Here is a 27727-nt window from a genome sequence, read left to right as displayed (position 1 = left end):
TGCTTTGGCAGGAACTCAACACTAATCCCCAACATGTACTGGCTTGGGGTGAAAAGATTGAGGGTTGGGGCAAGCAGTGGGATTACTCAGTGCAAAGATGCATCTGGGCTAGAACAGCATGTAACCTCGACTGGCAGTGTTTGAAAACCAGTCAGAGTTTAATGTTTCTCAACACCTGCTGCTGAAAGTGGATGAAAACCCGCTATCTTTTTCCCTCTCTTCACCCTCCCCCTCCCCACAGAGCATTTACTACCCCAGAGATCTCTTATGATAACAAACTCCTTATTGAACCTGTTACAACAAAGACATAGCGGAGATGAGAATGAAGACCCGTGCTAATGTCTTAATTTCAATGCCAATAAAATATGGTTAGTATTGATAACTTGGGACATATTTGATTGCTCACACATTATCATCACTATTTAGATCCAATCTTCTCCTAAAGAGAATTGCAAAAAGAAGAAAATTATCCTCTGATCAAACTATATTTTATGATTTATCAATAGGGAAGTGGCAACACTTATCTTTGAACTAGCCTCTTCTGAATTTTCCATGATTCAGTTAAAAAGAAAGTTAAACTAATTACTATCTACAATTTGTTAAAGAAATTAAAGCCCTAATTAATATTCTTAATCAAGTTGAAATTACTATTCTGTCACTGTAGACAACATTTGAGAAGCACAGATTTATAAGGAAATAATTTTGGCCAGGACTTTTAACCTTCTTACTGAAATTCCAAAGTTGCTGTACTCCATAATTCTAAAGTTTTCCAAACGGCACAAAAGGAGTGAGATTCCAAGAGGTTCTGACATTAATTTATTACTAGATAGTTCAAATGATTTTTGTGTTCATACTTCAAGTTATCAAGAATGGCTTGGACATTTTAAAACCAAATCATCTGCTAAAGAACAAGGACTACAGCAACAACTGTGCTGAAAATTTTGACACCAGTTTGGTTCAGGAAGAACATCCCCATTTCTATATCAACAATCATTTAGCACATTTCAAGTCTGCTGTTGATAGATGAACTAAAGGCTAATCCTATCCAATAACAGAATCAGTAGCGTTGAAAACAACCAGTAAATTTCTGTACTTTGGGGGTTTTATTTTGAATTTCTAAGCATGATCTTATCTGGACTCATGCCAAATATTATTGAGGACCACTTTTCAACACCCTAAATGCTAGAAGGGATAACATCACTTCAGGCTTATCCAATGATTACTGCAAATAAACAAGCATGGTATGCTTCCTTTGCAGATGTGCAAACTTAGACAACATTAATAGCTTGATGGCTAACAATTCAAAGCAAGTAAAGGTGACATTCTGCATTGTAGCATCCATGATTCACAATAAGACCTGACAACTAAAGCAAGTTCATTGACTATTTGAAGGATTAAAAGAATTTGTGGACTCACTATATACAGAAACTCCAGACAAATACCAACTTTTACTTATTATTTTAAATGCTGCTCAGATTCCAGCAATGAACTGAGATAGTCCTTAAAAATGTTTAGACCTTAAAAAGGAGAGTCCATGCAGGAAAGGTGAAATAGCATCTGATGCATTTGATTATCTTTTATCTGAAGCTATGGAACAACTAGGAGCCACCCCTTGCCCTTTGAATACCATCCTGTCCAAAACACTTCAGAGTCTGCTTTCTAATTAGCTTGCACCATCCACCCCTCCCACTCCCAATCAAAACTTGAAATACTGGCATTCAGTCATACACATGCAAAAAAAATCCAATACAACACATCAAACTAGACATCTATTATTTACAGTGAGCCAGTCTTTCTCCTACAGTACAGAATTATACTTTAAGGTTTTCTGTGCAATTGCTAGTACCACTATTTGTTATTCTATAGACAAGTCCACTACCAATGAGTGAACTGCCGTACCTTTATACCCAAAAAACTCAGTCTCCAAAGCAGAGTTTATCTGTGGATCAGTCTGGGTATGCTAGATAAATTTGAGCTGTATGAGTGGGTCCAATGCTGGACACTTGAAACAGCTTGGCACAATGGTAGGAAAGGAAACTGAATGCAGGCAATGGCATTAAACTTGGAACATTTCCCTAGAGTGCTGCCACCCGTTTTATGCTCTTTCTGAAACGAAGCTCTTAAGGTGTAGCACCATGGCATGAACCATTCTCTGTAGCTCAGTTACATAAAGCAAGTCACTTAATGGGGTTCATTAGCTGCCATCTAAGATCAAGCCTCCATGGTTAAATCCTAGGTTTTTTCCTCCCGCTCCGTTTTCCGTCGTTGAATATTACGTGGTTTGATTTTTAATGAGAGTTCCCACAGTGCTTCCTCTGCAAGATGGTCTCCAAAATCATTGAAGAACATAACAATGTCATCGATGCGTTTTAGTTCATAATGACTGAAAAATGAAAATGTTAAATATAACTTACAATATTAAAATTTTAATTGTATTATACAACAGAGGAGATTTTCACCTGAGCTTAGTACTACATTAATCACTCTATAGACAAACTATCATGAGAACTGATAGGCACTGCGTTCATATCAAAATTTTTATCTGAGTTATGTGGTTAAAGAAATCATGTAATGAGACCATATCTTTCCTTAAGGGAAGAACGCCACTCCGATCTACTTCCTTACGTCTCCCTGTGCCCCGCTACAAACTAAAAATACATCTGGAGAGAGCCCTTGGATTTTCTTTGCTTCTTAAGTATCACAGTACATTTAAAGAGTGTCTTTTACCTCCTTTTAAAACAATATCAGATCAGAAAACTTACATAATGATATCTTGGCCACACCTTTCATATTATGAAAACTTACATTTGTTGGAAACGTCGCATACTATCCAAGATATTAAACTGCTGCCATCGTTTAGAAAAGTTGATCTTTCCGTCAATTAGATCTGGGTTGCCAAGGTGAACAAATGTCAGGTCTTGTAGTATAAGACCTCTGTAGAAATAAAATCAGGGCAAAGATCAAAAACTTTCTGTGGGGTACCTGCACATTACATATGGCTTCTGGCTGAATAAAAAACAGAAATTAAAATTAATTATTAGCACTGTTTTCAAGAAGTTTGTAAATCACATTTGTTCTAATTTCATGGTTTGCCATATAATAAATCTGGGCAACCATGTTTCCTTCCCCCCCCCCCCCCCCAAACTGTCTGCAGTCACCTGTCGATTCACACTGATACATTAGCTCTCAGGGCAAAGAATTACAAAGATTCGCGTCAGTGATGAAAACTCCACACTTTTGAAAGCCCTGTCCCTTATTCTAAGTGCCTCTACTGAGATCAAAGATTAACATTGTCACATGCACATCAAAACAGTGAAATGCATCATTTACATCAAATGAAACCAGTGAGGATTGTGCTAAGCAGCCACAAGTGTCGCCATGCTTCCAGCACAAAAGTAGCATGCCCACAACTCATTAACCCTACCTGTACATCTTTGGAATGAGAGAGGAAACCACAGCACCCAGAGGAAATCCATATGGTATTGTCATGGACAGAATATACAAATTCCTTATAGGCTAGCAGCAGGAATTGAACCCCGAACTTAAGAGCTGACACTAAAGTGATTGTGCCAACTGTTATGCTACCATGCCACCCTAGGCAAATCATTTTCTCAGCATTTACTCTTTAAAAATGTTGTAAGTTTCAATGAGATCACTTTCCATTGTTCTAAATTTGACCCAATACAGACTTAGTGTAATTGCTCTCTCATCCAATAGCAAAATAGCCTTTCCAAGAAATAATTTGGTGAATTTTTGTTGCATTTTCTTTGAGAATTATATCGATTTTTAAGTAGGGAGAACAGAGGTCTGTCTACATGATATTTCTTGTGCACTCTCACTGTGGCGTGATAATCCTCATATAATTAAAACTAATATACCATTTACAATTTGGCTTCTTAATTACATACCAAACTTTTTCATATGACACTTAGTTCTCTTTGAAAACCATTTCCTAATTTTATCACCATGCTTTTTCTGTCTTGTGCAGAGATGGATGACCTCTTTTTCGATTAATCTATCATGTTTAGATACAAAGAATGATACATACACATTTGTGTGATCCTGCCCTCTGTTTAGTCCCTATTTCAGTCAGTGTTTATATTTATTGAAATACACATACTCCTGCTGATAAAGATACAGGTTCTCCCTAAATTATGGCAGGGTTCTGTTCTTTAGAACTGCTCATAGCCTGAACAATTTGCAAGACAGAAATACAGCATTTAATCAAGAGCCCACAGGGAAGAAGACACCTGCAGCCCCATAACAACAGGCAAATGCATACTACACGTCTCAAGCACTCGTTTTCTCAAATGCTTGTTCACATGTATGGACTGTAACATGTCAGACATCTGCAACTTGGGAAGGGCTTGTACTTATATAAATGGTGAAATACAATGAACAAAACTTGCAAATAATTAAATATGAATTCCAATATGGATATTTTTGAATTAGGGATTTGACAATATGCTATTCTATAAGGAAAGCTCTTTTGAACCATTTAATGGGTAGCTATTGTACTAGTCCTGAAGAAGAGTCTTGGCCCAAAATGTCGACTGTTTACTCTTATCCATAGATGCTGCTTGACCTCTGAGTTTCTCCTGCATTTCGTATCTGTTGCTATTATACAAGTTGATGGCCTTGGCTCAGGTGTGGCAGAGACATATTTCAAGCTGCACACATCAAGCACGCTGAAGCTGCAGTTCTGTGCTGAAGATGTGCCACAGTGAACAACGTTGGATACAACTTAACTGGAAGCTCCATCCACATTATACTCTTAAAGTGCTATATTGAGGTAATTCTTCACTGTAGAACACACGTGAGAAAAAAAGAACCTCCTATATTACCACTGTATTGCAGAAAGCTCTGCTGTGAATCTAAACACAATATGAAAATGACAAAATAATCTGCTTTACTGACAATGATTGACTGATACTGGGTAAGAAAAAGCAATGCTGAAAAGTAATGGAATCAGAGCTTCAGTTTATAGAACATAGAATAGTACAGCACATTACAGGCCCTTTGGCCCACAACGTTGTGCCAACCCTCAAACCCTGCCTCCCATATAACCCCCACCTTAAATTCCTCCATATACCTGTCTAGTAGTTTCTTAAACTTCACTAATGTATCTGCCTCCACCACAGATTCAGGCAGTGCATTCCACGCACCAACCACTCTCCGAGTAAAAAAAAACCTTCCTTCAATATCCCCTTTGAACTCCCCTCCCCTTACCTTAAAGCCATGTCCTCTTGTACTGAGCAATGGTGCCCTGGGGAAGAGGCGCTGGCTGTCCACTCTGTCTATTCCTCTTAATATCTTGTACACCTCTATCATATCTCCTCTCATCCTCCTTCTCTCCAAAGAATAAAGCCCTAGCTCCCTTAATCTCTGATCATAATCCATACTCTCTAAACCAGGTAGCATCCTGGTCAATCTCTTCAGTACCCTTTCCAATGCTTCCACATCCTTCCTATAGTGAGACGATCAGAACTGGACACAGTATTCCAAGTGTGGCCGAACCAGAGTTTTGTAGAGCTGCATTATTACATCGCGACTCTTAAACTCTATTCCTCGACTTATGAAAGCAAACACCCCATAAGCTTTCTTAACTACCCTATCTGCCTGTGAGGCAACTTTCAGGGATCTGTGGACATGTACCCCCAGATCCCTCTGCTCCTCCACACTACCAAGTATCCTGCCATTTACTTTGTACTCTGCCTTGGAGTTTGTCCTTCCAAAGTGTACCACCTCACACTTCTCCGGGTTGAACTCCATCTGCCACTTCTCAGCCCACTTCTGCATCCTATCAATGCCTCTCTGCAATCTTTGACAATCCTCTACACTATCTACAACACCACCAACCTTTGTGCCGTCTGCAAACTTGCCAACCCACCCTTCTACCCCCACATCCAGGTAGTTAATAAAAATCACAAAAAGTAGAGGTCCCAGAACAGATCCTTGTGGGACACCACTAGTCACAACCCTCCAATCTGAATGTACTCCCTCTACCACGACCCTCTGCCTTCTGCAGACAAGCCAATTCTGAATCCACCTGGCCAAACATCCCTTGATCCCATGCTTTCTGACTTTCTGAATAAGCCTACTGTGTGGAAACTTGTCAAATGCCTGACTAAAATTCATGTAGATCATATGCACTACCCTCATCTATATGCCTGGTCACCTCCTCAAAGAACTCTATCAGGTTTGTTAGACACGATCTGCCCTTCACAAAGCCACGCTGACTGTCCCTGATCAGACCATGATTCTCTAAATGCCCATAGATCCTATCTCTATGAATCTTTTCCAACAGCTTTCCTACCACAGATGTAAGGCTCACTGGTCTATAATTACCCAGACTATCCCTACTACCTTTTTTGAACAAGGGGACAACATTCGCCTCCCTCCAATCCTCCGGTACCAATCCCGTGGACAACGAGGACATAATCATCCTAGCCAGAGGCTCAGCAATCTCTTCCCTCACCTCGTGGAGCAGCCTGGGGAATACTTTGTTAGGCCCCGGGAACTTATCCATCCTAATGTATTTTAACAACTCCATCACCTCCTCTCCCTTAATATCAACATGCTTCAGAACATCAACCTCACTCATATTGTCCTCACCGTCAGCAAGTTCCCTCTCATTGGTGAATACCGAAGAGAAGTATTCATTGAGGACCTCGCTCACTTCCACAGCCTCCAGGCACATCTTCCCACCTTTATCTCTAATTGGTCCTACCTTCACTCCTGTCATCCTTTTGTTCTTCACATAATTGAAGAATGCCTTGGGGTTTTCCCTTACCCTACTCACCAAGGCCTTCTCATGCCCCCTTCTTGCTCTTCTCAGCCCCTTCTTAAGCTCCTTTCTTGCTACCTTATATTCCTCAATAGACCCATCTGACCCTTGCTTCCTAAACCTCATGTATGCTGCTTTCTTCCACCTGACTAGATTTTCTACCTCGTTTGTCACCCATGGTTCCTTCACCCTACCATTCTTTATCTTTCTCACCGGGACAAATTTATCCCTAACATCCTGCAAGAGATCTTTAAACATCAACCACATGTCCATAGTACATTTCCCTGCGAAAACATCATCCCAATTCACACCCGCAAGTTCTAGCCTTATAGCCTCATAATTTGCCCTTCCCCAAATAAAAATTTTCATGTCTTCTCTGATTCTATCCCTTTCGTGATAATGCTAAAGGCCAGGGAGCAGTGATCACTGTCCCCCAGATGCTCACCCACTGAGAGATCTGTGACCTGACCCGGTTCGTTACCTAATATTAGATCTAGTATGGCATTCCCCCTAGTCAGCCTGTCAACATACTGTGACAGGAATCCATCCTGGACATACTTAACAAACTCTGCCCCATCTAAACCCTTGGAACTAATCAGGTGCCAATCAATATTAGGGAAGTTAATGCCACCTATGATAACAACCCTGTTATTTTTGCACCTTTCCGAAATCTGCCTCCCAATCTGCTCCTCGGTATCTCTGTTGCTACCAGGGGGCCTATAGAATATCCCCAATGGAGTAACTGCTCCCTTCCTGCTCCTGGCTTCCACCCATACTGACTCAAAAGAGGATCCTGCTACATTACCCACCCTTTCTGTAACTGTAATAGTATCCCTGACCAGTAATGCCACCTCCTCCCCTTTTTCCCCCTCTCTATCCCTTTTAAAGCACTGAAATCCAGGAATATTGAGAATCCATTCCTGCCCTGGTGCCAGTCCATTCTCTGTAATGGCCACTACATCATAATTCCATGTATGTATCCAAGCTCTCAGTTCATCACCTTTGTTCCTTATGGTTCTTGCATTGAAGTACACCCACTTTAGCCCTTCTACCTTTACACCCTTTATTCTGCTTCTCTTTCCTCAAAGCCTCTTTATATGTTAGATCTGTTTAACGAAAGACAATTCTACCAGGGCTCCACATCCACAATACTGCACTAGGGAGTTCAACGCTTGTCTCTAGTATGACACTTACACCCCACAGTCCTTTGGTCAAGAGATTGCAGTACTTCCAAAATCATATTTGAGAGCACAGTTTTTAAACTTAGACACTCAATGTCTTTCCAAGGAGATGAATATTCGCCTTGGCACTGAAATAGATTTTTTAAAGCTCCATAAATGACTGGCTGCCAGACCCTGTATAATGTTTGTTTCAGTTGAGGCTCCAACCTCTAGCCATCAACATTCAGGGCTGTCAATGCTGTCAAGTGTAGCCAGGACTACTAAATCTGACTACTTTTAACATCCTTAAGGCATTAGATTAAATTAGGGCATACCAAACAAAAATCAAAATATTGCTCAAATAAATTTCATATTTGTAAGGATAAATATAACTGCATTCTAAAATCAATTAAAATTATTAAAAATTTAAATTACTTCGCTATTCACCTTCTCCACTGAGCCAACATTTTCCATTAACATGAATGGGTGCCGCTATGCTTTACAGGTTTAACTCAGAGCAGGGTCATGGTCAGATTTTTATGCTTGAGCGGGGAACTGTACAGAAGTTGCAATACTCCATTAGACACCTCAAGGGGTTCACTGAAGCAGCCCAGGCTGCAGGATGGATGATATCATTGCTGATACACATCATGGCCAACATTAGAAATTAGGACTTTCATGACAAAGTACATGGCATTCCTATCATTAGTACTTGCTTAGATTAACACTGCTACTTGGCCCATTGGGTCCATACTGGCTTTCAGATAAGCAATCTGATTTCCCTGTAACCCAATTTCTTTCACTTTAATTTGTCTTTGCAATCTACTTGAACACTAAGAGGTCATTTTAGCTGTCCATTGGATTGGGGGGGAAAAAAGGTTATTTTGGAGATATAAGGTGAGATAAAGTCACCAGAAAAATAAATGACAGTCCCTGTTAGCAGCTCTTTGATGTGCACAGTTGTGAGAACTTGGCCCTGTCTTGGAGTTGTTACTGGGAAGACAAAGTACATCACAGAATAACAGAAACGTATGGTACAGAAGGTGGTCACTGAACTCCTACTGTCTTACAGTTATTGTTAACTACGTTCTCCTCGTGACCGCATATGGGTTTCTTCCGGGTACTCCGGTTTCCTTTCACATTCAAAAGCCATGTGCCTTTGGGTTGGTAAGTTGTGGGTGTGCTATGTCGGCACTGGGAGCATGGCAACACTTTGCAGGCTCCATCACATTCTCGGACTGCTTTGGTCATCGATGCTAACGACACTTTTCACTGTATGTTTTGAAGCTTTGCGACAAATAAAGATAATTTTTAATCCTTTAATCTTAAAAAAAACAATAGTCAGGCAATTTTTCTTGTTTGTATTTTAAAATTAACAATAAAAAGGAAGAAAATGTGGCTTTGTAGTTATGGAAAGCTTGCACTTTATATAAAGTCGCATGCAAATAAGTGTTTTGAAAATGACTGAATTGAGAGTTACCGTCTAACCTGTTGGATGACTTGCTGTGTATCCATCAGTATCCAGATGAGAGTCTAACAATTCAGGTCACAGAATCAAATGCCCCTTACATTCATCACTACCAGTTGCCTGAAGTACTGAAGGTGCACCAGAGGGAGGTGATGGGCAAGTGAAGAGGAGGCAGGTGAGTGCAGAACCAGAATGGGGAATGTAAAGAGAGAAAAGGGGCCATTTGCATACTTACAGGTAAGGTATACAGGGTGGTTCCACCTCTGCCAAAGCAGCACGATATGCTCGAAATGAAGAGGAGCTATCAATGAGTGTGCAGTATTCAGCCAGGCCCTGAAAGTAATTGGAGTATATTAGTTTGTCCATCAATGCCACAGCAACCAGTGGAAGTGTGAACTTTTTTCACAGGCTCAATTATCCAGGAATTTAAGGCACTTAGGAATGGACACATGACTTGCTTCACCACAAGGCAAACATAAATTAAACTTTATACTCAAGTTAGAAGTACAATAGTCCCATTACAATGAATAGTTGTAATGAGATTACTGAATTTCTGATTTGAGCATAATGCTATCTCGAGTCCATGTGGGAATTTTAAAGTTAAGATTAGCATTCAGAACTTAGGTGAGTGTGAACAAATGCCAAATTTCAATAATACAAAATCCAAACAACTGTTTCAAAATGAATGCAGAAAAATGCACGAGTAATCAAAACGAAAGGGAATTGGCCCATGGAAAGTAATAGATTGAATATTTTCCTCTGGAAAATAGATTGCAATTGGATTAAGTATTGCAAACATGTTGCCTTACTTTCATCAAGAAGTACAGGAGACAACCCGAAATTGATCAGTAGAATGTTCAAAATAATCCAAAGAACGCAACTCCAAGTGGGACCGTGAAAGGAAAGAGCCTACTTATTCACAAGCAAAATTGGACAGATTTGTTGTAGAAAAATACAGTAGACTGGGACGGAACCAGTACATTTTGGCCCAATTAAGCAGCTGCTCCAATTAGTTGAAGTTTCATGCAAATAGTTATAAAGGTAAATTTTAAAAAAAGAGAAACTACTGGTTAACTGAGTATCAAATTATGTAAAATGAAATACATCCACTGTACACCGTGTTCTTTTGTTTGACTCCAAATGAACAAAATGAGTGCAAACACCTAGTGCAGATAATAGATTGCCTTTATAGAATGTTTCAGAGGATTGCATCTTCCAAATCATCATTCTCATTGGAACATTTAAGATGATTGTCAATACCTTCAAATTCTTTGTAGTTCCTAACTTAAAGTAATGAAATCATTTCCTTTTCACTCCCAGACATTTTTGGCATTTCCAAGCCAGAATGCTTGAGTGAGCCACAGTGAGCAAAACAGTTCTGAATTGTTTTGCTGCTTATTTCTCGCCAACTATCAGTGAGAAAAACCAGTGCTTTTTAAAAACAAACACATGCAACTGATGTAATTTAAAAACTTCACTCTAAGGATAGTGCAGTGACTAACAGTCATGCAACTATGATTGACTGATGCTAGTTAGAAACTATTCAGCGGCAGTCTCCTGTCCTAATTAAGTTCATAGTGTCCCAAATAAAGTAAGGGAATCCTGGCTATTTTCTGGATTATTTTTGTTCCTTAAGAGTTGTCCGAAATAAGCAGCTGCCCTGATTAACTGATGGCCCAATTAACCGGAATCCAATGTATATTTTTGGATTAGAAGAATGTGATCTACGTCAGGCCAAGTGCTGATATGTTTGCAAAGGGAAACAAATAACTGGCCTTGTAGTTCCAAAAACTCTGCAGAGCTAGGGCTTTCCTCACCTCCTGTCTGTGTCTATCATTAGCTAAGATACCAAAATTTGATTGCTTTAATTAAACAGTTTCTTCATAGTTATATCCATAAAACTGTAAGGACAAAAGGCAATTAATTAGATGCTATTTTTATCCAGTAATTCCTACAAGTGCTTAAACACACACATAAGTATCGAGAAATAAGTCACCCATTTTCTTCCAAGTAAGTGACAAGAGGCAACTGCTATTGTATTTGGCCCCAAGGCAATACTGGCAAATTCTACTATTCATTCAATTTAAATCCAGTTTTATGCATTACTGATTTCATTTTTCATTCATTTTTCAATTTTCTCTTTTGTCTCTCTCGTATTTTTCCCATTTGCGGAGTAAGGCCCTGTAAAGACCATTCACCTACATCCAAAGAGGCAGATAGGTTAACAGCCAAGGATCAGTAACCTGATTAGCCCCCCTGCCTCATCATGTTTGCAGTAGTGCTAAGGCTAACCCATGAAACTGGGTAATCTTATGGAGATATACAAAATTTGAGGGATATTTAGAGAGGGTGAATGCATGCACACTTTCAGCTCAGGTTGGGTGAGGCTAAAACTAGAGGCCAAAGGTTTAGGATGCAAGGTTTAAGGAGAACCCGAGGGGAAACTTCTTCACTCAAAGGGTAGTGCAAGTGCGGAACAAGCTGACAGTGGAAGTAGTGGACGTGATTCAAGAGGGGTTTTGATATGTACACGTATGAGAGGGGCTTGGAGATATATGGTCCAGGTGCTGGTAGATGGGACTGGGCAGATTAGGTCAGCATGGACTAGATGGGCTGAAGGGCCCAGTTCTCTGCCATATATTCACCCAGCATTAGCTGGTGAGCTCACCCAGTTAGAGCTCAGGTTTGTGGGGAAGGACAGAATTCCAAAAGCTAGTTATATATTTGCCTGACCTGGCATGGCCAATTCATCAGGGCATTCTGATTTTGCAATGGCTTTGAGACTAACAGGCATCTTCTTCAGAGACAAGATAATGGGGAATCAGAGTTTAAAATAATAAGACTGCATAAATGGAAATTGTAGTTTCCCTTAGTTGCCAGCACTGGAGGAAGCACAAGTTACATACAAAGATTAAAAATACTGAAGAAATTGCTGGAGAAACATCTTGCATATTAATTCTAGTAGTGCATAATGCAATATTGTTTGAAGCAGCAATCATGTTAACAAATTGGAGTAAACTGAATGGTAGTCAAAAGAACAATTTACACAATGACATTGGGCACAGGGGGATTAGGGCCACACTTTACTAGATAAACACTAGTATTGGGTAAGCAAAGGCTAAATGTTTCACTGTTGCAATTTCTATACAGATCCACTTTGACTGGATCAGGTTTCAGGGCTACTGAGTGCCCTGTGGAGAGTTGATTAAAATCCAATCTCCATTTAAACAGGTGTGTTTGCCTGAAGCCAGAATCCACTTATCTCTAATAGCTCTCTCCCCAGGAGAATAGCTACTGTTTATCTTTGGACAATTGGCAAAAAAATTGCCACAGCACTTGCTGGTGAGCATAATGAGCTTCTTTTGTGGCGAGAGGTGGTACAAAGAAAACCCAGCTGATTTAATCATCAGTTCAGCTCACTTTAGAAGAGAAATGTCACCATCCTCTTGAACGCAATTAATCTTCACTTTATTAATCTTCTGTCTCTATAGTTTTTTAGTAAAAAGGCTCAGTAACAACTTTCGTCATCTCTGCAGTTTAGTCACGCTTGGCACATTCAAAATACGTTCTCATAATCAGCATTCAGGAAACACAGTCTAGCTGTGCCATAGGCTTTAAAATCAGCCATGTACCAGCATCTGCTTGCACTATGATGCTAGGAGTTAGGCTTGTAATACAGAAGCATCCTGATGTTAACAAACTTCAACAATACGTTGATGTTCACAACGTATGCCAGTAAGATTAAAGCTAATTCTGATAATACTGTGTTCTAAAGTTTGGCATCAGTTACTCAAACTCAGTCTTCCCTCCAGACATTGTTTTATAAAGTGTCTTGAGTAAAGATTAAGTTGCCACTTCAGGCAACCCACCACATTCCCTTTAAAAAAAAAGCTACTTCAAGGTTAGGTTTAAATTACTGTTGTATAATCTGCAATGACCTCATCTTCCATGGAGCTTTGTTCCTCAATTTGAAGGATACGCATGTGTCAATGACAATATTGACCAATTTCATCTGATTATGTAGTACACAAATGTCATTAGCCACATATGCCTGTAGTGCACAAATCACCTATACTGAATCTAATCTTGGGGAGTGAGGGTGGGGGAAAGCATTCCAATTTTATCAATCCTTCAATTCCATCAAAGTTTAAAGAAAATGCATTAACGTAGGTAGATGCCACCATATACTAACTTGGAATTCATTTTCTTGCAGGCACTTAGAGGAAAAATAAAAAATGTATCAATCTACAAAAACACACATAAACAAAAACTGAGAAACAACCAAAGTGCAAAAGAAGACAAACTGTTAAAAAAAACTGAGAGCATGAGACGTAAAAGAGTGCCTAAGTATCTGTTGGTCACAGAATATATTCAAGAGTTGTGGCTCAGTGAATCTAGTACATTGTTCACCACTGATTGGTAATGATTCACCATTAACTATCCGGTTGGATTTTGTAATTCGTACACTATTCAATCAGTTCTTTTTCAGACTTCTTTTTCTTTCCAATGAGTGTTTTACATTGAAATATACATTCAGGTACTCATTCACAGAATGTCATACAGACACAACACCTATAGAAGACGCAATAACACCGGGGTGACTGTCACTTTAAAAAGAACTTTTAGTGCACTAAAGGCACTCTGCAAAAATGAATCAAATCATTAAGAAATGCCTTAAGAGTCAAGAGGAAGCTTACCTCTGAAGTTTGCTTCTGCCATTCTAGCCTCCGGATAGGTGCTGAGTCCAATGCAGACAATATAGCCAGGTATGAATTAAAATTATTCAGTTTGCGTAAGTGCTAAAAAGGAAACAAAAAGTTTGAATTTCAACATGTGCTGCAAGGATTTCAAAGTTAAGAGTTAAATGGACAATATGTTGATTTCACTATATACCACATATTTTTCTAGCTATTGATCAAAGTGGCAAGAGATTTAAAATTAAATTCTATTCTTTATATACATCTGTTTTTAGCAAATCTTACAACTTCAAGCGTAGCGACAGCAGAGAAATGTTACAAGAAATGCAAATTAAACTATATACCAGGTACAAACCTTCATGATTTTGATAAACTTGAGGAGTAACCGTTCTCGATCTTGTGCCTTTTCCTGCTGAATAATTATTGACCTCACCCTGAAAGACCAGAGGATTTAACATAAAAACTGTTTCTCAATGGATAACTAGCATCCATTCCTGGACACTCACAATGGTACCAAGAAAATACATCTGGCTTAGCTGCAATACTTTGCAGTCACTCAGCCTTGTTAACACACATTGCTTAAGTAACATGTGGTGAACGGGTATTAGCTTAAGAGACTGGAGAAGCAGACATGGCTCACAAATTCATAATAGCAAGTGTATCGCTTTGCCAAAGTAGTATTGCAGTTAGCTACATTATTATAGCTTGGGGTATCAGAGCTCAGAGTTCAATTCTGACGTCATCTGTAAGGAGTTTGTACACCCTCCATGTGGAATATGTGGGTTCCTCCCCCCTCCCACCCCACCCTGAGTGCTCCAATTTTCTCCCACAGTCCAAAGACATATCAGTTAGTAGGTTAAATGGTCATTGTAAATTGTCCCATGACAAGGTTAGGATTAAATCGGGGGTTGTTGGGCAGTGTGGCTTGGAAGGGCCAGAAGGACCTATTCTGCACCATCTCGCTAAACAACAAAATAGTAATGAGTAAGTGTTTTCTGTCACAGTTCTCCACAATGTGAGACCTCAATATGAACCTGTTGCTAAAGACAGCAAAAATCTGATAAAAGGGGGAGTGAAAGTACTACAAACAAATCATCATAACGTCCTTTGGTGTTTTCATATATGTATAAAGAATAATCTTTAATTAATTTGCAATGTAAAGGACTCAGACCTGGAGTCTTAAATTTTAAAACCAAATCTATTCTGCTCAATGCTGAACAGCAGTTTTGAAAGTCTTCAGCAGCACTGATGTAAACTCTGTTCCTGTCAGCAGGAACCTTTTGGTATATTTTCACTGTATTTCCCAATTATTTCCTCTGCAACCCTCTTACAACATTAATGGATACAGTTTGACATGACATTAAACTCTTCTTTCCTGTTCAACTCTGTGCCTACATCTTGGTTTAAAGCAACTTGCCAACCACCGCCCTCTCCACCACCAAAGAGTCGACCACTTCTGCCATCTCCTTCCATCTGGACCTTTTGCTCAGATTTCCTTTCTGTCACCAACTTTTCATTATAAACTGCTGACTGATATTTCAATTTCCTTGCCTTAAATCCTTCCCATTCTCTTCAGTCCTGATACAGCCAGTAAACCTGAATGCCAAAGATGAGATAACTTGGCAAACTAACTTTTAGCACAAAATTCAAAGTAAACTTCTTATCAAAGTATATATATGTCACCATATACTATCTTGAGATTCATTTTCTTGCAGGCATTCACAGGAAAACAAATATGATAGAATCTATGGAAAAACTACACACAAAGACTGACAGCTAATGTGCAAAAGACAAATGGCAAATAAAATAAATAAATAATATGAAGAAAACGAGTTGCAGAGTCCTTTAAAGTGAGGTCATAGTATGTGAAATCAGTTCAGACTTTTACCCAGCTAGAAGTCAGCTCTCTAATGTCTCCTCAGACCACTCTTCATTTCATGATCCCATCACCAAACGCTGAACCAGTACTACCCAGATCATAATTAATCTAATAATTAATGTAAAATTCTCCACTCTACTGTTCACTACTGTCATGGCATTCAATCCCAGTACTACTCCTGATCTTGCACTGCCCACTTTTATTTCACCCCTTATTATCAGTTGTTTCACCCAGAACTCAGATTTTCTTATCTCAACCATTGTGGCACCAAAGAACTGAGAACACTGTTTCATGCTCACCAATAGGACATATTGTTGAAGTGCTCTGTAAACTGTGTTAGGTTCGGACTCTTTTCTTCATTCTGTTCTTTGGCCCAGAGTAAAACCTCAGGAATCTGTCAATAAGAGAAGTGTTAAAACAGAGAGATGAACGTAGCCAAACAATTTGCCCAACCAGCAATATACAACTTCGACCAGAATGCAAACTTCAGCACAAAGCAATCACCAATAGTATTTAAATTTTACAGCACTACAGTTACTGACTTGGAGTGTACATGGTAGCATAGCGACTAGCTTAATACAACACCAGCTGCAACTTTGGGCTTCAGTCCCACTGCTATCTGTAAGGAGTTTGTATATTCTCCCTGTGACTATATTGTTTTCCTCCAGGTGCTCCAGTTTCTTCCCACATTTCAAAGATGCTTGCTATGTTGGCGCTTGCTGGCTTCCCCCACCACACCTTAGACTGTGTTGGTTGTTGACACAAATAACTCATTTCACTGTACATTTCAATGCACGTGATAAATAAAGCTAATTTAATCTAAGAAACATGAAGTTGTCAGCTGAAATTTCTCCATTTGCATCCGATAATAAGGACCTCTTCCTGAAGAATAGTCTGGGCTGCCTTCAACAATAAACCTATCTACAAACCATGGCCACAGTCCAAAATTCATCTTTACTGGCCATGGATGTGCACTACAAACCACAAAAGCAAAGATGTACTTAATTCTCAGTGGTCCTCTCATGCATGCTCACTTATACTGATCTGATGTTATTGCGTTAGTAGCAGGACTCCACTGGGCTTTGCCGTCAGTCCTTGCTTTCTGCTACATACATTAACAAATGTGTTTGGAGCATGATAGAGTGTATATATGATACAAAAATGACACATGGGTGACACCAAGGACAAAACCTTTAGAGACAGGAAGATATAAATGGTCTGTACAGATGGACAGGTAACAATCTAGAGAAATAAGGCAATGAACCTCAGGAGATGCAAAAAGGCAGAGAAGTGCACTGTACTTGATAGTTACTACGAAGGAACAAAGGTGTCTACAGATCCTTAAAAGGCAGAAAATCAAGTGAATATGACAGTTAAAAAGGCATATTGTGATGGTTTGCATGGAATCCAAGCATAGGGGGATTATAACACAGGACTATGTCATCATATTACAGGAATGATGCAACTGCACTGAGGTTGCAAAGGAAACTATCATAACTGAAAGTGTTGCCATTAGGACAGATTGGACATGCTTGATTTGCTTTCTTTGAAACAGAAGGGAATGAGGGAAATTTTAACTGCATCTCAATAATGAGAGACAGAGAGAAAGTAAACAGGGTGGATCCAAGAAGAGGACATAAGAACTATACTAATTAGTAGATAGAGAATAAAGGGTGGCAGGGTCTGGACTCTACTGCCTGAGAGGATGACAGATGCAGAATTCCTCATCACCTGAAAAACATATATTGAAGAGCTTCAGAAACAGGAGAAAATCAGCAGATGCTGGAAATCCAAGCAACACATACAAAATACTGGAGGAACTCAGCAGGCCAGGCAGCATCTATGGAAAAGAGTACAGTTGACATTTCAGGCCAAGACCCTTTAGCAGGACTTCAGGGCTATGAACTAGTGCTAAAAGGAGGAATGAGGCTACTTAAAACAAAATTGGCACAAATACTATCACCCAGATTATTTTTTCTTCATTTGAATCCTCTAATCCCACTGGACTACAATATTTTCAACAGTTCAAGTAGAATAGTATGGTTTCAACCTGACAGCTTATCTCATGTCAGTAATGTTCATATAAATGTAATCATCTGTATGATTTGTAGAGCAATGACTTATTCAAGTATACCCTGGCAGAACATTACCTCTATCTTGTAGAACAGCTCAGCATCTAGCAGTGTCAACTGTTCAGCAATCTCATGGCTGTGGAAGTCATGAAGGGTTCCAGGCCTGAAGGGATAAAAGACAGTTCAGGGTGTTAGTGAAAATCAAGGATTGATTTGTTTCTGTTTTCACAAAACAGATTCTCTCAAATACTGAGAGAAAAATAACAGACTGCCCATTTGCAGCGATTTAGTTATAAACCTTCCACGTAACCAAGATAAAAGAATGTCTAAAAAAAAAATACATGGAACCTGTACCTTGCTGCTACCCCACGTGCAGCCAATGGCTTCATCAAACCAGAGTATTTCACCGTCTTCTTCTGATCTACTTTATCCAGAATATTCTTTCTTAGAACTCGCGCCAGACTCAGTTCACCACTACATACTAAACGGAACACAAGTTCCATTAGCAACTTCAGGATGTCATCCGATAGCTCTACCAAACTGGGAAAGGAAACAACAAAAAAGGATCGATCAGACGATGAGCGACAAGTATAGCATAAAAGGCAGTATTTCTAGATCCGTATTGCAGATATTTAATATTTACCCTGTTTTAAAATAGAACATAATCTTGTGAGATGTGTACAGGAAAAAACAATGGTAAACAGATGTTAAAAAGGACATATAGGTTACTTCCTCTCATTAAGTATTATCATAATCTGTGTCACAAGTTGCCATTCAATCACATGAACACCCTTCAGGCAGTGGTATTGAATAATATGTAAAGGCTGATTTATACTTGTGTGTATGGGCTACGCCGTAGGCCTGATTTTCACTTCTGCATCACTCTACACTATAGCGAGCAGGCGTGCGCCAAAACTCTAGTTGGCAGTGGGGTTTCTATGCCACTGTGTTGAGTTTCTTTGTGAAAGACATGGACGAGGAAATGCATTTCAAACATTTTCGCATGTCAGCAGGTAAATTTGACGATTTGGTTCATCTATTTTGCATCAGTGTACAGACATGGCGGAAATGTGTAGGAGGAAATTCGATGCTACCAAGCAGACCAATCACAGTTGTTGCAGTCTGTGTTGCCACGATGCGTGATTTACTTTTTTGGGGAGGTGCACGTCACCCTACGGCTTAGGGTACGCGGTACCTACAGCGTAGATGCGACGCACAAGTATAAATCAGCCTTAATGCTCACAGAACAAGCTTACTTAATCATAATTTGCTTGTTTCACTAGTGTAGTTTTAGATCCTTTCCACCCCATCCCCCAGGTAACTCAGGTACTTCCAGCATAATAACACAAACAACATTTTAAGTGTACTTCATTAACTGTAAGCACCAATTTGCAATTATTCAGCATTATTTAAAACAGCAAATCTTCCCTACAAAAGTGCTTTATTCAAACAAGGTTCAACAAAGACACGCAAGGATTTATCATAGGAAAAGAAGATGCAGATAAAAGAAACATCTCAAAGCAGTAAAGTAGCAGAGAGTTGGAGATTTTTATGGAGGGGTGGCTGCTAATGGAAAGGGGCTGCCAATGATGGAGTTATTTAAAATTGGGGATGTGAAGAAGCCACAAATGGAGCACAGAAGGTTGTAGAAATAAGGACATTAAATGCAAGGAGTAGATAAAAAAAGATGAGACATTTGAAATTGCTTAATCTACAAGCTAATGAAAGGTAGTGAGCCAAGAAGTGACGGGGAAATGGGACAATGTAAAATGGGATATAGGCAGCAGAAGGATGGAAGGTGCGGTCCTACTTAGCAGTGCTTTGCAAACATTAACGCCAGAGATAGCAAAGGCACAGTCGCGGACTTCAACAGACAATCTGAGGCAAGTATAAAGTTATCAATATTATTAAAGGCTCCTCCTGAGATTATGAGCATCTTAGCCAGTTCTCTGTCAAGTTGATTCGCTCTCATGAAATGGCTGTGCATTTTCTCCAACTCAACATCCCAACTGCAACACTGAAGACCAGCACTTCAGAACTAGACACACAAAATGCTGGTGGAACACAGCAGGCCAGGCAGCATCTATAAGGAGAAGCACTGTTGACGTTTCAGTGCTTCAGTGTTTCGACGAAACATCGACAGCGCTTCTCCTTATAGATGCTGCCTGGCCTGCTGTGTTCCACCAGCATTTTGTGTGTGTTGTTTAATTTCCAGCATCTGCAGATTTCCTCGTGTTTGCACTTCAGAACTAGTATCAAATTGAGCCAAGCTGCACCTATATTCTTACAACATTGGCAAAAGCCAATGTGAAATAATACTAGAAATATTGTGTTCAGAAGAAGTGGGAAAAATCCAATCCAAAGAAATACTGCCCAAATCAGTCAACTCCCAATTATCAAAGTAATATAAAGTGCAATATTAACTGACTTGCCAATAATGTGCCATTTTTGCTCTCTGTGACTTGCTTTTAATACAAGCTGAACTGCCGGGCATGTCCCACAACCAATTTTGGCAACACCTAACACAGACAAAACACAAACTGCTCTAAATACTATCAATCCATTGGATATCTCCACATCAGATATATTGTTCTCACCTTAGCTGAAACTGGAGAACTAACTTGTTTTCTCTCTTTTCCGGTCTAACAAAGGATTTTAGGACTTGAAATATTAACACCTTCTTTTCATGCAACTGTCTAACCTGCTGGAAGTTTCCAGTGTTTTTATACCTGCAACCAATGCCTAGCTTGGATTCTGCTAGGACCACCACTTGAGTCTATAAATCATCTTAGCCTTAATCCGGGCATGGATCAACAAGCTGATGCAGAGAAGAGGCAAGAGTGACTGACTGCCTCTGAAATTAAAACAGCATTCTATCATGGGTGGCATGAAGTAGCCCTAGCAGAACCCATACCAATGGTTGAAGTCAAAGTTCACACAGAAGATGGTTTATTCAAGACCAATTACTCTATTGCCAACTCATCACTAGATGCTCATGACAACATCCAAGGCCCAACCATCTTTGGCAGTTTCACTAATGATCTGTCTTCCATCATACTGGTCAAAAGTGGGGATGATCACAACTCCTCTGCCTACCCATGTCTGCACGTAACATTACAACACAATCAAGCTAGGACTGTAACATTCACATCAGAAGTGTTGGTTGATGACCCATCACCATAAAGAAAATCTAACTACCTACTCTGATCATTATTACCAAGTCACCCAACAGATTTATTCTGGGGAGTCACCATTGACAAGAACTTCAACAGGGCTCGGTCACATAAACAGTACAGCTACAAGAATAAATTAGTTGTGTATGCCGTAGCAAGTACCTTACACCCTGACATCCCAAAACTTTTCCACGATCAGTAAAGCACAAATCTGCTGTAAAGAATACTGTCCACTAGATAGGAAGATTGCATCTCCAACAACACAAACAGCTTGACAGAGCCCACTAAGTGACACCCCATTCAATATTAATTTCCCTCAGTGCAGGTGTAGCAAGACTGCACTATATACCAGCACCTCAAAAACCTGTGGTCCTTAAAGTGAGAATAAGAGAGCAATTGCATGGAAAACAATTGCATGGAAAACAAGGTACACATTGAGTGGGCGGAGGGAAATCACCATTCTTCTTGACAGGTCACAATCCTAAAACAACATTGAAGTATGCGTACCAGAAGAACTACAGCAGTTCAGAGTAGCTCACCACTAATTTCTCAAAGGCAATATGGGATAGCAAAGAAACATGCTAACATCCTGAAAAATGTATCAATTTGGGGAAGATAGCTGGTCTTAGTAATAATGAAGGTGTGATAGAAAACTCAACTCAAATTTAAATATATTGCAAGGGTTCTGAATATCTGAGGAACTCTCTTACAGTTGCAATGGATAGCAAGAAAATAGTTTGGAGTAGTAACTAGAGGTGATGGCTTTGAAGTTCCCCATATCTGCCTATCCAGGGAATCAAATAGGATTGTAGTTAAATTGCACTGGTATTGTTAGGACTTTTGTCATGGGACACATTTCAGATAGTGCCAGAAGACAACACACAGATGAGAAACAGGTAAAAAATAAGGAAGAGATGAATGAATTATCTCAGTATATGTAACAGACATCCATTCTACAACTTGGGATGTTAAGAGATCGTGAGAAATCATTGTACAAAGGCAAACAAAAATACAGACCAAATGGCTCATTTGAGCTACTGCTTGTTCTTATCCACACAAAATCAATTACTTCTGCACTACAGGTACAAGATAAGATTCCATGTTTATATTGCTAGAAAATCTTCATGTCAGATTAGGTATTTAGCAATTGATCTCGGAGTAATTAGTTACTGGCAACTGGAACTACTTTTATTCATTTGGGGAGAAACCAACCATTTTTATTAGCTATAATACTTTTTAGTATCCCAGATGGCTTCTTACCTACAGTGCAATGTAATGATCACTGATCAAATAGGTTTACAGAATCATACTTGAGATTAAAAAACCAAACTACAGTCAAAACAAAATAGATCTCTTACTTCAAAAGTCCCTGATCACCACCATTCAGCATGTCCCTTCCTAACCTGCACTCTATACATTTTCAAAATTATGTAAGCTCTGATCCCCACACTATAAGGAGGACATGATGGCAGAGGAGATTCACCATGATGTTGCCTGGGTTGGAAATATTTCAGTTATGAGGAGAGACTGGATAAGTTGGGCTTATTTTCCTCGGAGCAGATGAGGTTGATGGGGGATCTGATAGGGGCATGCCAAATTATGGGAGGCATAGACAGGATAGATAGATAGATAGATAGATAGAAACATTTCCAGGAAAAAGGTGTCTAAGACCAGAGGGGGAAGGTTTACTGGGAGGAAGAAGAGGTTCAGAGAATATTTGAGAATTTGTTTTTTAGGAAGGTGGTTGCAATCTGCAACACATTGCCTGAGAAGTTGGTAGTGGCAGGTACTCTCACAACGTTTAATTATCTGGGTGAAGACTTGAATTGGCAAGGCTCAGTAGGTTACAGATCATGTCCTGGTATATGGGGATATGAATTTGATAGTCGGCATGGACATGATGGGCCTATTTTCGTTCTAAACACTCCATGATTCTATCCTTATTAATAAATTTGTCAGAGTACAAATGCTTTTAAAGCCAAAAATGACATTCAGGATACAATAATGGTTAAAGATATTCACTTGGAAACAGTATCTCATCTCCTGCTAATCAATCTGATGCAAAGTATTGTAGGAACCACTACAAACAGCTGAGGGCATACTTAGCTGCACTTCTATAATTCACTCAACAACAATTGCATACCACTCAATCTATTAATGTATACCGCGGACCTGTGACATTAGCTGCCAAGTAATTTGGCTCACAGCTTTGGAATGCGTAGCACTGATGACTAAGTGCAGCCGAGGCACAAAGCACTTCCAAGTATTTTGCCCACTCATGCAAGTTCCTTAGGTAAACACTCATCCTTATAAATTTGGCACCACTTTGCTCTCAGGGTGTGCAACTAACTTGAAAAGATGAAGACTATGAGGAAATTATCTGAGGCTACTTAACACACAAGGGTCACTGCAATAATTTATTTCACTGTTCAATTTAGAATCTCACTGAATGAAGTACCTCCAGTTTCATCTAGTTCTACTTTATGTTAATTGACAGAAGTTTCTCATATCACATTGATCCCTGATAATTAAACAAATACTTGAGAGACCACAAAACAGACTGAAAATATGTATTGCATGCAAAGAGGGAAGCTGAACAGATGTTTCAAATTCAACATATTCACAAGACGGCAATATGTTTATTATATGGACTGCACACACACTAATACATGGCAGAGGTTCACATATTGAAGTTGCAGCTGAACTTTTTTTTGGTATGAGGGAAACCAATTCACAAAATAAAGGTAAAATATCCAGAATACAGCAAGATTTTTTTTTGGAAATCTATTTCTTTTTTAGTCTGCCTGATCTATTTTACTCTTTTGCTCCAGAGGTGGTACAACAGTTAGACAGAAATAATTGTTTAAAACTCAGTAACAAAAAAGTAACATTAACACAAACAAATTCTGGTGATTTTTTTCAGAGGGAATTTTTTTAGGTTTGGGCAAATAAGTATGTGGGTTGCTAAGAGATGTGTTATTTTCTGCTGGAGCTTTATGAAGTTTTGGTATGGGAAAAATGTGGCAACAAATAGAAAACAGATGCAAGTAGTACTATTTGGATTTATTACATGAATAATTCTGAAGTCATGTAGGCAGTAAAAGCTATTTCAGACAAATAATACTCATATTTTCTTAAACATGTCTGTACACTGCAATTGCCAGTATTACTCACCAGAGTTCATCCACCACTCGTACCAAAACGAAGAATGTATTCTTGCTCACCCGTTTTTTGAATGTGTCAGGACAGTGGCAAAATTTCTCATAAGTGGTCTTAAGTTAGGGAAAAATATCTGTATGTGGTGCTTCTGAAAATAATTAGGTAGCACAAGGTTAAAGCAAGGTGTCATCATAGTATTATTTTCCCAGGATGCATGTCACTACATTAACTGTCCTTTATGACAAGTTCTAATTGAGAATCCTGAAAAGGATATCGATGGTGTAGTTTCTTGATGATGTCCTCGGGTGGAATGAATGTCCGATAGGTCGTCAGGAATGCCTCACAGTAAAGGACTAAATCTGAGGAGGAAGATGGGCAGGCAGTGGGAAGTATGAATGAAACAAATCATTTTTGAATACGTACTGAATAACCTCATATGTCATCCAATATCCCTCAACATCATAATTAACAGAACTTAAGAAATGTTCCGTGAAACAAAAAGAATGCTTCTAACTTTATGGAATGTGTTGTCACTTGCTTAGCTAATTTTCAGTCAGAACTCCAATAACCAAATCCTGACTTTATCCATTAGCCCAGGTCACATCATAATGTAAGGAACATATAGCAAGAACTCAAAAGGAACCAGGAAACATTAATTCAGCAACAAAAATATTAAATTTACAGTACATTTGAAGCAACATTTAAATAAATCACTTAAAGTAACTAATAGAAGACCAACTAATTGGACCCTCAAAGTGGAGAACATTAATGGTAAAATACAAAATAGTAAAATACAATATTTCAATAGTGATTAGCAAAAAATAATTTTCCCATTAGAATCTGAATCGCAAAAAAACTATGATTAACTCCATTCTTTGAAGGTCATTCCTATATTGTACATTTACCTTTACGATCTGTCTCAGTTGCATGCACTATGAGAATATCTACTGAGCCTCCTCGTACCTCTGGACCATCTTCTCCCTAAAATAAAAAAGTTGAAAATGTAATGTCCTAAGACTAAATATTCAAGATAAAAAGTAAACTCAATTTACAACTGCATCAAAATTAAAGCCATGATAACACCTAAAGACTGGTGTCAAAGTTTGGAATTCCCTCAATCTATTATGCTTATGGTAACAGTAAAATTGATTTAAGTTAAAGACACTAAGATTTTAGAAAACCTCATTTTCCCACTTCAGCTTCAAAACTGCCCTCTTTTGGCAAGTAGTTTGCCAATGATTAGTGATTTTCTCCATTTAAATTTTCCATTGATGCAACAGCTACATTGATTATACAGGAACATAAAATCATGGCTGGATCAACTTTATAGTTCAGTTAATTTCTAACCAACCTCAAGTGGAAATATCAATTTTTAGTAAAGTTGAAACCTCCCAACCAAATGCAGAATAAAGAGGGATCAGTCGACCTATCTTGGGCATGTAAGGTGATATTCCAAAGTTTAGATTAAGGCAGAAAGGAAAACAAGTATTTGTCTCGTAACCCCTCTCTTTACTGCCCCCTCAGCCAAGATAATCAGCTTTTGACTTCACATCTGTAATTTTTACAAATTATGCTCTCCAAATCCAAGACATTAGTACATTTTAAACAGTAATCAAATTGCTGAACTTTAGGAAATATCACAGCATACCCCATCCAGTCTAGAAAATTAGTTCAGCACAATTCACTCCTCTCTGCCAATTTTGTACCAAGCTACCCATAAACCTTTTGATTCTTTGTGGACCCTTGTTTTGATAATGCCTAAATTTTCAGAAGTCCACTTGTATACATAGTATCATAATGTCTTTAAAGTTCTCAACGCCTTTTTCTAAAATTCTCTAATGGCCAATTAGCATTTTTTGAATAGAATGCCCTCAGGAAGAAAAACGCTTTCTGAACAGTGTTTTTAAAAAGATTGGAGTTTAACAATTCTAGCAGTGTTTGGTGCTACAAATTAACAACCAATTTTGTTATTCTGTGGGCATCACTTCTTTGGCAACCCCACATGTTACCCCTTCTGACAGCCTCTCAAAGAAACATCTTGGCAGCTACTGCAAGTTTTCATAAGTATCAACTGGGAAACAAGTTTGTAACTGTTTTGTCAAGTTTTGTGGCTGACCCCAAAATTCATTTGCTTGTGCTCTCACTCTTAAGAATACAATTACCATGAGATGAACTTAGTCATTCTTCATTAATGCAGCCATATCAATTTATAAAAGAAATATAGAGGAATGAAGGTATGAATCAAAATCAGGAATTGAATTAAAGTTATATCCTAGTCAATTAATCACACAACCATACAAGGTCTCAATTCTGTCTGCAGAATCATAGGAAACTAACTGATTCACTTAAATTGGTGAATATTGTGTTTCACTACATTGCACTATTATGATTTGGTTAATGTGTAGCGGTGTGCTACACACAGTGCTGGAATAACGACATACAGACGGTGAGTTGCAGTTGCGTAAAAGATTTATTCAAACCTCGCGGCCTCGCTTTTAAGCCTTCCCGTTTCCGCCCTACAGATCTGGGCGGGAATGCTGTAGGGGGTGCATATTCACAGTCCCTTCCCGCGCGTGGGCTTTTCCCCTTGCTAGTGAAGAAGGCCTGGCGCCCTTTTTGGGGCCGGCCTCTCTGCCCGCGCGCACCATTTTGTGAGCCGGTTCGAGTGCGCTGGAAAGTGGGTCACCACAAATGCATCATTTTCAATTACAGAAGTTGTTCATAAAAATAGAGTAAATATAAATATAAAATTAATAGAATTGCTTGTCAAAAGTAAAAATGAGAAACAATCAACGATCTTTTTGATGACACAGGTGGCTGATTCTTCAGTATACCTGCAAATTGCAAATACTTTAAACTAAATTCAGTTCGGGAACATAGAATATGGCATGAGTAAAATGATGTGGTGATAAACCTTATTCACCATATGCAGAAATAAGTATTTTGTTTTAAGCTTGGGTTTACAGGAAGAATAGTAATTTTACTGCCAACAGCACTTCCACCTCAGAGGAAAGTTTCATGAAAACAACAGAACTGCTTCTTATCAGTGTAGAGGAAAGACTTCAATGGATTAAAGTGAATATTGTGAAAAGGCATTGAAGATGCAAAGAAGTCAATAATTTACTGACAAATTAAATCACAAATTTAACATTTTCTCATTCATTTGCAGATTATTTAGTGAATAAAGATGAATGAGAATTCAAACAAATGTTTTAAGGATTCTCAAATGATCAGGTAATTAAAGATCAATCTCTTTAACTATCTGATCATTTGAGCATTCTCAAAACATTTGAAATAAAACCTGGAAATAAAATTATCATTTCTTTATTTTG

General features: G+C 38.8%; 1 protein-coding gene across 11 annotated transcripts in view; it reads right to left on the bottom strand.

Moving 5' to 3' along the window:
* Positions 1-357: 357 nt before the first annotated feature.
* Positions 358-27727, bottom strand: part of LOC140731227 (rap guanine nucleotide exchange factor 1-like) — a 173911-nt gene continuing 146541 nt past the window's right edge. For all 11 annotated transcript variants that reach the window (XM_073052719.1, XM_073052721.1, XM_073052724.1 and 8 more), the window contains 11 exons: positions 25301-25376; positions 24670-24754; positions 24411-24503; positions 18418-18603; positions 18142-18226; positions 16291-16385; positions 14468-14546; positions 14113-14214; positions 9651-9748; positions 2806-2934; positions 358-2383 (listed from right to left, as the gene is read on the bottom strand). In XM_073052719.1, the coding sequence (XP_072908820.1) occupies positions 2233-2383; positions 2806-2934; positions 9651-9748; positions 14113-14214; positions 14468-14546; positions 16291-16385; positions 18142-18226; positions 18418-18603; positions 24411-24503; positions 24670-24754; positions 25301-25376 (1179 nt within the window). In that variant the 3' untranslated portion in view covers positions 358-2232. The remainder of the gene's footprint in view (positions 2384-2805; positions 2935-9650; positions 9749-14112; positions 14215-14467; positions 14547-16290; positions 16386-18141; positions 18227-18417; positions 18604-24410; positions 24504-24669; positions 24755-25300; positions 25377-27727) is intronic.

Source organism: Hemitrygon akajei, chromosome 7 (genome assembly GCF_048418815.1).
Source record: "Hemitrygon akajei chromosome 7, sHemAka1.3, whole genome shotgun sequence".
NCBI classification, from domain to species: domain Eukaryota; kingdom Metazoa; phylum Chordata; class Chondrichthyes; order Myliobatiformes; family Dasyatidae; genus Hemitrygon; species Hemitrygon akajei.
This window is presented reverse-complemented; position numbering and strand designations above follow the sequence as displayed.